Below are 14,558 nucleotides of genomic sequence, written 5' to 3' on the forward strand. Positions count from 1 at the left end.
ATCGCTGTCCCGCTTCGACTGCCAAGCGAGAGCGAGAAATTGCACGCCAATGGGGTCCGATCTCTCGCTCTAATTTGTTAGTTGAAGTGGAATAGCGATAAGTAGAATTAGCTTGAAGAAAGTATTGGAAGTGAACTTTCCATTACTTCTTCTTTCCATAATTTCTTTGTCTGGCTCTGGCTAAATACGACTGCATTCTACAGACAAACAACCCAAGAATGATGTTGTTAAAGCGCTTGTGCACTGCTTCGGATTCCGATACCTACGGTTTTGTGGATAATATGATAGACTACGATTACAAAAACCGGTAACAGGTTTATGACCATAGACTAACTTACCTAATGTTGGTGGTAGTGTGACATGACCAAAGAGTATATAATCACTACGATTTACATGACAGTTAACAAGGCGAAAGGCGGCAAAACTATTTTAAAAACTGCGTTGAAAAATATTAGGTGTATTAAAAACACAAATTAAAAAATTAACTCTTTTCTGATACTATAGTATGCATTGTTCTTTTTCGTATAACTTAAATTGTAATTTTTGTTATTGAACTATGTGCGGACGAACCGGTTTGTACGTACCTACCTATTTTATATTTTTATAAATATATCATTTTTATAAGTCAAATTATTGAATAAATATTTTTTCTAATAGGTCTCTTAGTAGGGAGTACGTCCAGTGTGCTTGTGGCTACAAACCTAAAGATAGTAATGAATTCATTATACCAGAATGGCTCCCTGAACATAATGATGGTAAAGAATATGTCCCTTCCTACAACATAGCACCAACAGATGTTACACCAGTATTAATCTCAGCTTCTAAGTTCAAAAATACTACCAAAACTAATAGAGCAATTAAGCCTATGATGTGGGGAATCATACCACCATGGCATAAGGTATACTTTGCATGATTATTCAGTAGCTTACAAGTATTGTTATAAATAAAATAGCAGTGTATTATGCAAAGGTAAGTGATTTGAGAGTGTATGCAATAATACCCAAACTTAATAAACGATTTGAGTTTGATTTGGAATTCCAGTATAGTAAAAAGTAAAGTAAAGTAGTAATCAATTAGGAGTTTTCTAACACATAACATCTTTAATGTGACTTGCCATAGATGAAATCACAATCAATGAATAATTTAATAAAATAAAAATTTGCATAGTTTTATTAACAGTAGGTACCTATATTTTATAGTTATTACTTTAGTTAAATATTTTTTGTATGAATTTATAGAGACATTTTTACTAACTAGGGTGACTACAAAAACCATAATCTCAGTACTAACAACTGTCGCATTGAGAACATAAAAAGCTCAAAGCTATACAGCCCAATATTATCTAGTGGAGGCAGGTGTATCATTATTGCGGAGGGATTTTATGAATGGCAAACGACTGTAAAGAGTAAAGTTAGACAGCCATTTTATATCTATGCACCTCAAGGTGACAACATAAAGGTGAGGACTTAATTTGCTTTGCAATAGCTGTGCATATATAGCTGACAAAATAGCTATTTTTTACATGAATTTTGTTAAATGAAATTGTAACAATTTTTTATTACTATTTTTATATAATGATAAAATAGTATGGATTTGAATCGAGTCTCCTTTCAGAAATAGAAGTGTTAGGCCTTGCTCCACCACACTGACCAAGTGTATACTGGCAGACTTTTGTGCACTATGGAGAACTCCCAGACACGCAAGTTTCGTCAGGATGGTTTGCTTCGTTGTTACAGCAAGTGACATGAAATTGCATAAAACGCACATAACTCTGAAAGTTAGCGGTGCGTGCCCGGGATTGGACCCCCAAATAGGAGGATATCTTACCTCTTCACTAGCTTAACTAGACTTAGCTAAATATTGGAAAGACTTTTCAAATAAAAACTTTTCTTAAATTGAAGGGAGTTCGAGTCAGTAGATTTATTTGACTACTAGCTGGTGCAAAACATTCCAGGTTGATGACCCTACTTCATGGAAAAATGAATTTACAGCAGCGGAAGGTTGGAAAGGAATAAAGTTACTGCACATGGCAGGATTGTACCATGCATGGCAAAACGATGGCACAATAATCTACTCTTATTCTGTCATCACAATGGACTCTAATCACACTTTAGACTGGCTGCACCATAGGATGCCAGCTATTTTGGACAGCCAAGAACAAATAGAGGTATTGTATTTACTACTATTACAAAATTGAAATGATTGTGTAAAGTGGTTGCTCTTTTCAATACCTATTCAATTTATAATAAGGCACCCTGCTCGTTGCGGTGGTTTAGATAATATTTTCGATCTGTAATTGTTATTTTCAATTGTTTAAATTAGTTTTATTAATTTTTATAGAACCGTAAAGTATATCTTATGTATGAAATTATATTTGAAAAATTTATATTTTCTCATAAAAATATTTTATTTTCAAGGCTTGGCTAGACATTGACAATGTGGATGCAGATATGGCAATTTCTTACTTAAAACCTGTCAAGTTACTGAATTGGCATCAAGTATCTACATCTGTAAACAACTCTAGAAATAAATCTGATAATTTGAATAAAAAATTTGATAGTAAAACAACACAGAAAACCCTTACAGCATTCTTTGCAAAGTCAGAAAAGAGGAAATCTAATGAAGACCCAAGTGATAGTAGTAAGAAAATGAAACAGAAATAATATTTTTGCACAAAAAATGAGATGGCAAGAACTTAATTTTTTTTTGAATGCTTAAAGTCTAAAAGTCTAATAAAGAAATTAGAGGGTAGTTAGAAAATGAAAGAAGCATGTTATTGATTAATGATAATTAACAAAGAGGGTAGTAACAAAATGAAACAAGAATAATATTTTTCTGTTTATTTAAATTTAACATGTGTCATTCTGGCAAGGGCACAGCACATAAAAATCACTTTTTAAGACCATCCATTAATGCCCAGTCAATTTAGTTCAAAAGATTGGGGCACGGTTACTATAATACGCATAGAGCTGAAAATTTGTATGAATGTTTGGTTTTCACATTTCATTCATAATGGTGTTCCGAATATTCGTACTCAGCTCTATGCGAATTATTGTAACCTTGAATGTTTAATTTGATTGGGCTATTTTCTATGACACTTCTCTCCTACACTTGTCATAGTTTGTAATCTCTCAACTATTGTGTACATTTTGCTCCCTTCTCCAAAATATAATGGATGGTCCTTTTACAAATAAAATATATCCATTGCAAATTATATAGACATATCTTTGCTATATTATAGTATAATAAAAAGTAATTTTGCCATGCAATATTGTCATGTAAGGCTTGGACATACAATACGCGATAACAGTAACAAGGAACTACACGGTCGATTTGCGCAGTCGCTCGTAGGTATGCTTTCTTATTAGTTCGTTATATATGTCATTACAAATCACACAATATGTGACAGTTTAATGTGAGGATGCCTACCGTGCGCAGTGTCCGCGTATTGTGCTTCCAAGACTTTACATTGCTTTTTAGCACCTATTAAAGTACCTAACTATTAATCAATAATGTCACGGAAAAAGATGTCATTTTATACGTGTCGCATAAACGCACTATTCGCTCATATACCTATTGTATTCATTTTCGTTTAGAACACAAGGAGCGATTGTGCCATTTAAAAAATATCAGAAGGCATACCTGTCTGCCGCGCGCCGTCGGCGAATGCGGGTTTGACCTTTAATGGCTAGTCACAATTTACAGTTCTTGCAATTCACGAAGGCTACGCGTCATTGCGTAAGTGTGTGTGCATGTCGGACCAATCAGTCGCGAGCAAGCGCTGTCAAACGCACACATTTAGTGTGCCTTACGTATACCGATACGACTTAAACACAAGCATGAGTCAGTGGCCTTCGTGAAATGCAAGCACTATAATAGATTAAGGGCCTGTTTCACAACCTCCAGATAAACTTTAACCAATAAGTTTGACGTTATGACAATTCTTGTAACGGGAATCTGTCAAAATGACAAATTTATCCGTTAGATAAAGTTTATCTGGCGGTTGTGAAACCCTTCCTTAACAATACTTATTCTAACATTTAACTGTTTTTTTGGGTTCCTGCTCCAGACTATAAGTTATTGCTTGTACATTTTTGTTAACATTAATAAAATTATTATAGACTATTTCTTACTAGCTGATGCCCGCGACTTCGTACGCGTGGATTTAGGTTTTTAAAAATCCTGTGGGAACTCTTAAATTTTCCGGGATAAAAAGTAGCCTATCCTTCCCCGGGTTGCAAGCTACCTCTGTACCAAATTTCGTCAAAATCGGTTGAACGGTTGAGCCGTGAAAAGCTAGCAGACAGACAGACAGACACACTTTCGCATTTATAATATTAGTATGGATAATATAATAATTGAATTAGTGTTTCATTTTCTATAAACCTATCCAAATAGTTTTGGCTTTAACTAATAAGTATGAACACTTTCTCCACAATGAGAAAACAATGTGGACAATGATATAATATATTATTATCTATACATTTATCAAACAGTACTATTACTGACTGATAACGCACAGCCTAAACTGGTGGAAGCAAGGAATTTGAGAAATTCCGATGCTTTTAAAATTGTAATCCCATGTGAATAAAGTCGCAGGAATAAGCTAGCAGGTAATATACAAAAGAGTTTTGCTGAATAAACCAAAGATTATAACCTGGCTTGGTATATTTTGTATTTAACAAAGTACAATGAAATAAATCCAGGGGAATAATAACAGGTACAGCAAAAACTTTACCATAGGGTAAAAAGATCACTTAAAACTAAGCTGTATAAGTAGTTACCCAAGATTATTTTTAAGATCATTGAACCACAATGACCCTTTTCAGTTTTAGATCAATAAACACTAGGATTAACAAAATACTAACTAAACATATGACACAATTCTATATTCATAATACTTTCTGTTACTCTTCTGTAATAACAAACTTAAGGGATATAATCATTATGTAATATGAAATATTTACATTTGGTTTACCCTGTGTAAACAAATTCGCACAGCTCTAAAAATTTTCTATTCTAAATTGCTTGAAATCTGCTTCACATCTGATCATTTTGTGGGTATCCAAAAAATCTTTGACAAAGCTTTGCACTTCATACTCCTCTGAAATATTAGAAATTAAAATTTTAATATATGTACTGCAAAGAAACATTTCAGTTTTGGTAGTTCTAGATAGCAGCTTGAAATTGAGCAAAGAAGCTTAGAATGTACCTAGTTTTTTTATATAAACCAAGAACACATATTTTTAGGGAGGGAAAAATTGTGGATTGCATTGTCATAAACGTAAAAATAGTCAATACTTACGTGGGTATTTACTGCACTGGTATATAAGCCTTATTAAATGTTTGGCCAATGATTTAAACAGGTTTTTCCCTCTGATCCTGCCCTTTACATAATAAGGTGTCAATATTTTGACTACCCAAGGTGCGATTCGTTCTTTGCAACTGGCTACAAAATCAGGACTCTCCTCCAGAGGTGAGACCACACCTTCGTCATCACTGTCATCGCCGAAAAGATCCAATAGTCTATCTTTCACCTGAAAAAAATAATGTTACAAGGAGCACATAGGTATGAAAATCATTTTTGACAAATCATAGTATTTTGCTAAAATTCAATTAATTAAGTGAAATCTATCTTTTTTTTTCGTGTTTTAGTTAAAAATATAGAGTTCACTTAATTACTTATAAAGTTTTTAATCCATTATTATTGGTTGGTAATGAAAAGTACATTACTGAATAACATTCTTACTATACTATACCTTTAACTACTATTATCAGTTGTCACCAACAATATTTCTTGCAATAGTAATTTGAACAAATTGATTGTTCAAATTACTATTGCAAGAAATATTGTTGTAACTAGAGTTGGGACATTATGAATTTATTAAATACTAGCTTATGCTTGCGACTTCGTCCGCGTGGACTACACAAATTTCAAACCCCTATTTCACCCCCTTAGGGGTCGAATTTTCAAACATCCTTTCTTAGCGGACGCCTACATCATAATAGCTATCTGCATGCCAAATTTCGGCCTGATCCGTCCAGTAGTTTGAGCTGTGCGTTGATAGATCAGTCAGTCAGTCACCTTTTCCTTTTATATATTTAGATTATTAAATACTACCTTTTACTTCAACTGCAGTATATATATTACAATATTGTAATTTATAGCCTATGTTATATCTAAGCTACTTTATCAGCCTGTTAATGGTAAAAGAATTATCAAAATTGGTTCAGTACTTTCAAAGTTCATTGATTACAAACAAAGAAATCTTTCCTCTTTATAATTAATATTATACTATACTAATAACATATACTAATGTATAGACAATATTAGGACTAGGTCACTTGTTTCATAAATGAAAAATAATGATTACAATAACAAACCTACCCTTGTAAATTTATTTCTGTCACAATCTCTGATTTGGTCGAGCAATTCATACAGTTTAACTTTTTGGAAATACTCTTCACAAAGCCATTTAGTTGGCCTTGGATTAGATTTTTTGATACTGTTATTTACAGGATCCTGAGTTGAAGTTTCAGTGTTGTTAACTAATATGCCGCTCAATAAAGCTAGTCTTTCATCTAAACATTTCAGCGGTTCTTGGTTCTCTTGCTGAATTGGCATATTTACTTGTTGGCTTTCGATAGTTGTGAGCATTGTACTCTCATCACTTATCTTGGAGTTGTCTGTCATGCACAGAGCACTGTCAAATAGATCATCATCATTATCCTCACCTTGAAATAGTTTATCGAGCTGCTGTGTTAATTCATCAGAGTCAGGCATTTCTATTGAAGCTCTTATATTAGGCATGGGTGAAGAGCTATTGTGTTTAACCATACTTAAATCTGCTTGTGGCTGTATCACAATATTATTTGGGATTGGTGCCAATATAGTATTATTATTAGGAAAGCCAACATTTTTATTGATATCTGTGGGGGATTCAGAAACTCTTTTCACTTTCTTTCTTTTTTTACATGAACATGGACAGGTGCAGTCTTTGGACCTGCTCAAGGTAGCCTGTACTTTTTTTTCATTTTCAGGTGCATAGTGAAGGCACTCATATAGTTTTCTGTACAGTGAACCTTTACTTGTAGCATTTTTTAAGCCTTTGATCTGTAATAAACATAGTCAATAATGATTAAGTTATATTTGGTTTATAACTTATGTTCATAGTGATGTAATCTACTAAAATATGTGGAAAACCAAGTCTACTTACCACATCAGTAATACTCTTTCTATATAGTTGAACCACCATAGAACCTTGTGCTGCTGACATCTCTATCATTTTTGCACATCTCCAAATAGCACTGGGTAGATATATATTCTTATTAAGCAGTTTCTGATTATTTTCATAATTTACTGATAGTAATTTGATAAGATATTCCATATAGTGCTTACGAACCTGTTGAAATGAAGGTAAAGATATCTAGTACACTGTTGTCTTTGATCTAGTACTTACTAGCAGCTAATAAGAAATCTAATCATTTTCATTCTTGGAAAACTTACTTTGGATATAAGAAGATGGGGCTCAGATTCAAATGATGGTAATGGCACAAAAGTTTTGTCATGTTCTTGTATCCATTTCTCCACAATACTATCGGATTCCCACTCCTCCATTTTCCAAATTATGTTTCGTTTTTTAATAAAAAGAATATATCTACAATTTATAAACAAAATTCACGCCGGCTGCCTTTTCTTCTGTCAACAACAACTGTTAGCTTTTTAACGGCTGTACGGCTCTGGGTTAAAGTCCTTTTGAGTCTTACTGTCAGTTTTTAGATATATGAGGGACAGAGACAACGCTCTACAAAGCCGAAATATCATTCTAAAGGCCGATGTAACTACATTACTTTCTGGGCACTGCAGGTAATTACGATTCCAATCATAATTAAGCGAAATTTGCCTTTTACGTTACAACGTTTAAGGCAAAGGTGCCCACAGCATACATTTACTCCAAGGAGAAGATGCCACTAACTAATGCTGACTGTGAAAGGTTAAGTACTGCAACTGTAAATGGCATTTTTTTGGCAAAGCAAGTCATGAACCAAGTAAAGAGATTTTGGCAAACAACGTGAAGTGTAGAAGGAATGACATTTCACAAGTAAGAAAATCTGCTTGAGCGAGAGGGACTGAGGGGGCCACGCTAGTTGCAAATCTGGACATATCTGTGCAATATGTGTAAAAAATAAAAAAAACAAGGACAAAATCGTAGACTGAGTAAAAAATCTAGACGAAAGAACGTTTGCTTTCTCATCCACACTAAAAAGAGAGCACAGATAAAGTTACTAATGTGATAAACAGCGACGCAGCTAACCTATTTTTTGTCCCTTATCGTGTAACAGATTTTTACAAGGAAGGAATACAACTTTAGTTGCAAAACAAACTTTGAGAATTCGTGGCGTCATTGTATTTCTCATTACTTAGGTACTTAGTACAAATATCAATGACTACTAAATAATGGTAATTGTCGTGTAATCATCGTTACGTCGCGCTATCGCTATCTCATACGCGGTTACACAGTACTTTAATTTAGCTTTTTTTTACTCAATCTACGGACAAAATATTGTTCAAACAAAGAGTATACCTTTTTTTTTTTTTTTTTTTTTTTTTTTTTTTTTTTTTTTTTTTTTTTTTATTAGTTATGTTTTTTTTTTTTTTAATACAATAAAACTTAAAGCTAGCCTTATCTAATTACTATATAAATCATGACCGCGTGGAATGGTGCCAAGAATACTGGCTGCATTTCCGCGCTGGACAGCTAGGCTGATCCGCTGCGCAAAAAATGAGCCAGCCCTTCTGTCACCAGTTGAGGCTATTAATCGCGGTGAAATGTCTCGTAAAAAATTTTTAGCACTAAGACTCCATGGCCCCAGGGTCTCCACGGCAAACGGCACAAAAATGTAACTCTCTATAAGAGAGGCATACTTGCGCCGCTTGCCGTTTTCAGCTGTTTCTGCTGCGGCTCCCGGTCTTGATGCTGTCTTCCTGATATGACACGGGGCCAATGTGTCAACGCAAGTTGCGTCCCACATTAGCGCCCGTCCCCGTTCCCAGGGAACCAGCGTCAATCCATCAGGTCTCTTGCCATCATCCCGACTAATCCCTGCCGGCTCAATGAGCGCAGGAATATTTATGGTGGCAAGAGCTCTTTTAATTGTATCGTTAAGAGAGCCATGCCTAAACAGCCTACCGGAGCTCCTTTGGCAAGAGAGTCCGTGGATTCCAAATTTATCAACCTCTTTTCCACACGGACATCTGTGCTGATGGCACAGTGGTGTTCCCAATCTGAGACCTAGAGCCACACGAAAACTTTCGTTATCTAAAAGTGTGCCGAGATTTTTTGATGGCAAGGCATGCAGCCAATACCCAGATTCCTTTTCGGATAATGCTAGAAGCCTGGCACGATCTCTGTCACTTGTAAGATTTTGAACCAAATTCGTATGTGTCAGTTGAACCAATGGCAAATCCCAAAGTTTTTGTGTAGTACGTTCCTTCGGGATGTCGACATTGGGACATCTGACCTTCCAACTCTCTAGGGCCTCTGTGGCATAGGTCAATGATGAATTGGATTTGAGAATTTGAGAGCTAAGCTCTTTTATACTATGCACAGAGGACAGAAAAGCCGGAAGAGCTACACTGGAAATTTTCCTCACGCCGATGCCACCGTACTTGACCGGTAAAGTTGCTTGGTTCCAGGAGTGCTCATCAAAAGTTAAATTTAGAATTTGTTCTAGTGTACTTTTAAGGGTGGCATCCATGTTATCGAGTAGTCCATGAAATTTCCAAATTGGGCTCGCGCGGAGAATGTAAATTAATTTAGGTACAAAAAGGCAATATTTTAGGATCGAAAATGCAATGTGAGAATTTAGAGTGCCCAATTTGTCGGTATTAGCCGAAAATGTTCTGACTTTTTGATCCAAGAGTGGTTGTATGGATTCATTATAAAGAGGAGCACCGAGAAGGCAAAGTGAACGTTTATCAAGTATTTTAATATTAGGTGAAATTTCATTGAATAATTCAGAGGCCAATAGAATTCTTTCTTGCGACAGTTTTTCTGTAAAAAACAATTCGCATTTCGAAAAATTAAGTTCTAAACCAATTTTCCCAAACTGTTGCTTAATATGATTAAGATCTTTTAGAACGTCATCCACGTTGCCCCCAATGGTTCCATCATCAAGATACCATATGTTAAATTTAGATGTTAAATTTGAGATATGGTTATGGATCCCTAAGCTGAACAGGGCCGGACCTAAAGGATCCCCCTGCTGAACGCCTACAGAAGACTTAATATCGCTATCTCCAAAGAATAATTTAGAAGCAGAGCTGTAACATTGCCAAACATATGGGTAAATTTCAGGAAGTTGCGTTGAGACTTCTGTCAGCAAAGTTGCCCTGTCCAAAGAATTAAAAGCATTCTTTACATCTACTTTCAGCAGTACCTCAACCTCGCCATTCGTTAAGAAAGTACGAGCCGAATGAACTGCTGCTTCACAACCTCCTTTACTGCCGAATCCAACTTGAATAGGTTGGAATTTATCCTTTAGGGTAGAGACTATGTGACTACACGCTAATTTTGACGCCAAACGGCGAAAAGTACAGCCAACAGCGATGGGACGGATGCCACCATCTTTCTTATTGAAAGCACAAAGCCTCGCGCCATAAAGGAATGGTAGAAAGGATGAATTTACCTCGCCAGATAACATGAAATTACATAGTCTGGTAATGTCGCTCAGTAGCGCCTTGCCGGCGTCCCCAGCAGTAACTCCCACAAGATCCTTAAGATGTTGTGGCGTTATGCCGTCCATGCCACCAGCAGAGCCACTAGAAAACGACATTATCGCAGCGTAAGTTTCTTCATCCTTTATCTGTAAATAAGAAGTGTTAGAAGGTGGATCTGGCAGCACAGAATCGGTATTTGGTAAGGGATGCTTGTCACGTAAGGCTTCCAGCGTTATATCATTGAATGGAGCCAGTGTATCACTAGAAAACAAAATGCGGGCGGCGTTTTTAAGATCCCCATCCATAACCTTGTTTTCCACAATTTTCTTCAAATTGTAATTTTGTGTTCGAAATGAGCAGTCAGGGATTGGAAAAACGCGATCAGCCAAACTATTTTTTTTTAATTTTGTACATAGCGACCCGATTTCTGACTTATTAACATAGAAATGTCTATATGCAAAAAAAAAGAGGTTTTGCCAATCTAAAAGTGAATTTGATAGCACATTTTGGATTGTATGTGATAAGGATCTAGCTAACGATATCCTAGCTCCTCGCGGAATGCGTTTTATTAATGGAATATTTTGACTGTATTTGGATAATAAAATTTCAAATGGTACCTGGTTATCGCTTCCTGATTGGGTTTGATCGCACATCAAATTTGGGCAAGTAAGAGGCCGTGTAGGCGGTCCGTGACAACGTGCGATGTGAATATTAAGGCCTTTGCGACCCTTAAACTGCCTGCCATCGCTACAGTGGGGGCATTCTAGGTATTCACCTTGAGAAGCACTGGGGTTCATACTTCGAAACACGTAAAAATAAAAACACTAAAACACTACACAATAGCGTCTATAAGCGCGCGGAGCCCCGACAGCGGCAACCAGGAGGCCTGCAGAGCAGGCGCTGCCCGTTGAGGCCCCTGAAACAAAAAGTGCTGTTAGTATCGCATATCAGGCGTGAAAATAATACCACGGGGTATTTCGCGAATAAGTGCCAATTTGATGCCAATATTATTCCAGAATAACCGAGCCAAATATTTAATAAATAAAAATTTTGAAACGAGCAAATTTTTCTCATTGACATCTCACTGAGAGTATACCTACCTACGAAGTAGTACATACAAATTCTTTGACCTGTAGGTAGGTAGGTAATCACTACGTGAGTAGGATTATATTAGGGCCTCAGATTAGGGCACAGGGTGACTTCAAAGAGTATATAATCACTACGGGTGACTTGATGACTGTTGTTGTATGGTAATCATTCATCTAAGGTTGTTGTTCATCTACACTAATATTATAAAGAGGAAAACTTTGTTTGTTTGTTTGTTTGTTTGTTTGTTTGTTTGTTTGTTTGTACTGAATAGGCTCAAAAACTACTGGACCGATTTTAAAAATTCTTTCACCATTCGAAAGCTACATTATCCACGAGTAACATAGGCTATATTTTATTTTGGAAAAAAATAGGGTTCCGTAAGATATTTGGGTTTTTCGGACACAAGGTGTAAAAAATCAACCAGAAAAGTTACTTATTTTGCGTACGCTGCCTAAACTATAAAAGATAGAACCATAAAATGTTCTAATTAATTGTAGATCTTATAAATATCTACAAAAAAGTCCGCGACACACTATACCCATCTATGTCGAGTGAGGCACAGCAACCATTTTTTTATTTAAAAATCTTGAATTTTTTTTGGACTACATTTAAACGCGTTAATTTTACTCATGCTATTAATCCTTATCAAAATAAATGATTTCATCACTAAGAACAGTTTATGGAGATAATATTTGGTCTTTGAATGATTAAAATTGGACGTTTGGTTTAGAAGTTATGGCGAAATTAAAATATTACGATTTCTGCTGCACGGCCCGTTGTATTTTATTATATAAAGAGGTAATGTCGTTAAGTTTGTTTGTAGGGGGTAATCTTTAGAACTACTGAACCGATTTTAAAAATTCTTTCACCAGTAGAAAGCTACATTATTCCTGAGTGACATAGGCTATACGGGATCTTTAAAAACCTAAATCTACGCGGGCGAAGCCGCGGGGATCAGCTAGTACTTCATATAGGTACCTACTTGCTTGTGTTGTTCAGACTGGTTCAGACCAGACCATAGACAGACCATGTTCAGACCATAGAGTAGGATTATGTTCCGACTTCAGAGAAGAATAATTTTAGCACAGAGTAGGTACTTTGTAAATATAAATTTTAGTTATGGCTGATGAAGAACATCGACATTTAGCAGACTATTTAAAAGATGTCCACCTAACGTTAAGAAAATCATCAGCTGTTGTCGGAGTGAATACAGCATGGCTCAACCATATCAGTAATAAAGATGTTCTTAGTACTTATGCACAATATATGGAGAAACTAGCTACAACACACTGGGAAAAGAACTCATCAGATCAGCTATGTTTAGCCTCGTCTCGGATAAAATGGTCTGCTGATTTTGCTTATGAATATTTTGCTAACAAATCCTTCATGAGACACAGAGAAAAAGAAATAGACATTGGGAACAAAATAAATCTAAAAACAAACTTTGAAAATGAATTATTTTCTGAACCTTTTAAGCTGCTTGATGTTGGTAGTTGCTATAATCCATTTAAAGTGTATGATTATTTGGATGTGTTAGCTATAGACTTGTGTCCAGCCAACAACTCTGTTTACGAGGGTGATTTTCTGCATGTACCAATAGAAACAGATACTATCATATTAGATAACAAAATAAAACAATTAAAAGAAAACAGTTTCGACATAGTGACTTTCTGTTTCCTCCTGGAATATATTCCTTCATCAGAACTTAGAATAAAGGCATGCGAAAATGGATACAAGGTCTTGAAGGTTGGTGGTCTGTTACTGATAAGTACTCCTGACTCTAAACATGTCGGTGCCAATAGTAAACTGATGAAGTGTTGGAGGTACACTTTAGCTATTATGGGATTTTCTAGAATAAAGTATGAAAAGTTCAAACATATGCATTGTATGGCTTTTAGGAAGTGTTCAAACAAGGAAGTTGCAGTGAGATGGGCAACTCTGCATAAGGAACCCTACATGGCTTATTCTATACATATTCCACAAGACTACAATATTAATAATAAAGAAGAGAATGTACGCTGTAAAGCTACAAGTGTCAAAGTGGAAATAGAGGACTTTAGAGAACTTCCATTTAATAATTTGAGTCAAACCTTTTTGAAGTGAAAACTTAAGGAGTGTTGGGCTATTTTAGGATGGGTAAAATCGTTTAGGTCTCCTCACCGCCATGCTAATTAATGCTACTAGGATAAACGGAGTGCCAATAGTTTAATAATACAATTAGGTAATTTGATAATCCAAAACAAGAACTACTTCAGTTTTCATCTGTCTGCAAACCCCTCTGTATTTTTTTTTAAATGTAAGTACTTTACTAGTATTTTTATACAATTGTTAAATATAAAAATCTTAACACAGTTGTTCATTATTTTATTTACATACCTAATATATGAAATTTAATCTTATTAAAAGTGTAAAATCAAATTTATTTGTCAAAATATATCTCTTGCTATAATGGTGAAGGAAAACATAGTGAGGAAACCTGCATGCCTGAGTTCTCCGTAATATTCTTAAAAGTATGTGAAGTCTGCTATTCTGCACTGGGCCAGTGTGGCATACTATGGCCTAACCACTTGTCTGAGAGGATTCCCATGTTAGGCTATCAATGGATTGATGATGATAGCCTCAATAGCTCAACGGGTAGAGGAGTGGACTGAAAACCGAAAGGTGGATGGTTCAAACCCCACCCGTTGCACTATTGTCGTACCTATTCCTAGCACAAGCTTGACGCTTCGTTGGAGAGGAAAGGGGAATA

General features: G+C 35.7%; 3 protein-coding genes across 3 annotated transcripts; 2 read left to right on the top strand and 1 right to left on the bottom strand.

Annotated features, from left to right (window-relative positions):
- The first annotated feature begins 387 nt into the window (after positions 1 to 387).
- On the top strand, positions 388 to 3,570 carry LOC117992239 (abasic site processing protein HMCES). The gene is made up of 5 exons (XM_034979899.2): positions 388 to 576; positions 658 to 898; positions 1,258 to 1,458; positions 1,955 to 2,167; positions 2,418 to 3,570. The coding sequence occupies exons 1-5, from the start codon at positions 557 to 559 to the stop codon at positions 2,661 to 2,663; spliced, it is 921 nt and encodes a 306-aa protein (XP_034835790.1). The 5' UTR covers positions 388 to 556; the 3' UTR covers positions 2,664 to 3,570.
- Positions 2,826 to 7,732, bottom strand: LOC117992454 (uncharacterized). Its single transcript, XM_034980156.2, has 5 exons — positions 7,508 to 7,732; positions 7,218 to 7,403; positions 6,389 to 7,114; positions 5,306 to 5,537; positions 2,826 to 5,104 (listed from the first exon to the last, which is right to left on the bottom strand). The coding sequence occupies exons 1-5, from the start codon at positions 7,616 to 7,618 to the stop codon at positions 5,004 to 5,006; spliced, it is 1,356 nt and encodes a 451-aa protein (XP_034836047.1). The 5' UTR covers positions 7,619 to 7,732; the 3' UTR covers positions 2,826 to 5,003.
- A 5,051-nt stretch (positions 7,733 to 12,783) lies between these two features.
- On the top strand, positions 12,784 to 14,163 carry Samtor (S-adenosylmethionine sensor upstream of TORC1). Its single transcript, XM_034980330.2, has one exon. It carries the CDS (start codon positions 12,929 to 12,931, stop codon positions 13,910 to 13,912), a length of 984 nt encoding a protein of 327 aa, XP_034836221.2. The 5' UTR covers positions 12,784 to 12,928; the 3' UTR covers positions 13,913 to 14,163.
- Positions 14,164 to 14,558: the final 395 nt, after the last annotated feature.

This window comes from Maniola hyperantus, chromosome 21 (assembly GCF_902806685.2).
Source record: "Maniola hyperantus chromosome 21, iAphHyp1.2, whole genome shotgun sequence".
Lineage (NCBI taxonomy): Eukaryota > Metazoa > Arthropoda > Insecta > Lepidoptera > Nymphalidae > Maniola > Maniola hyperantus.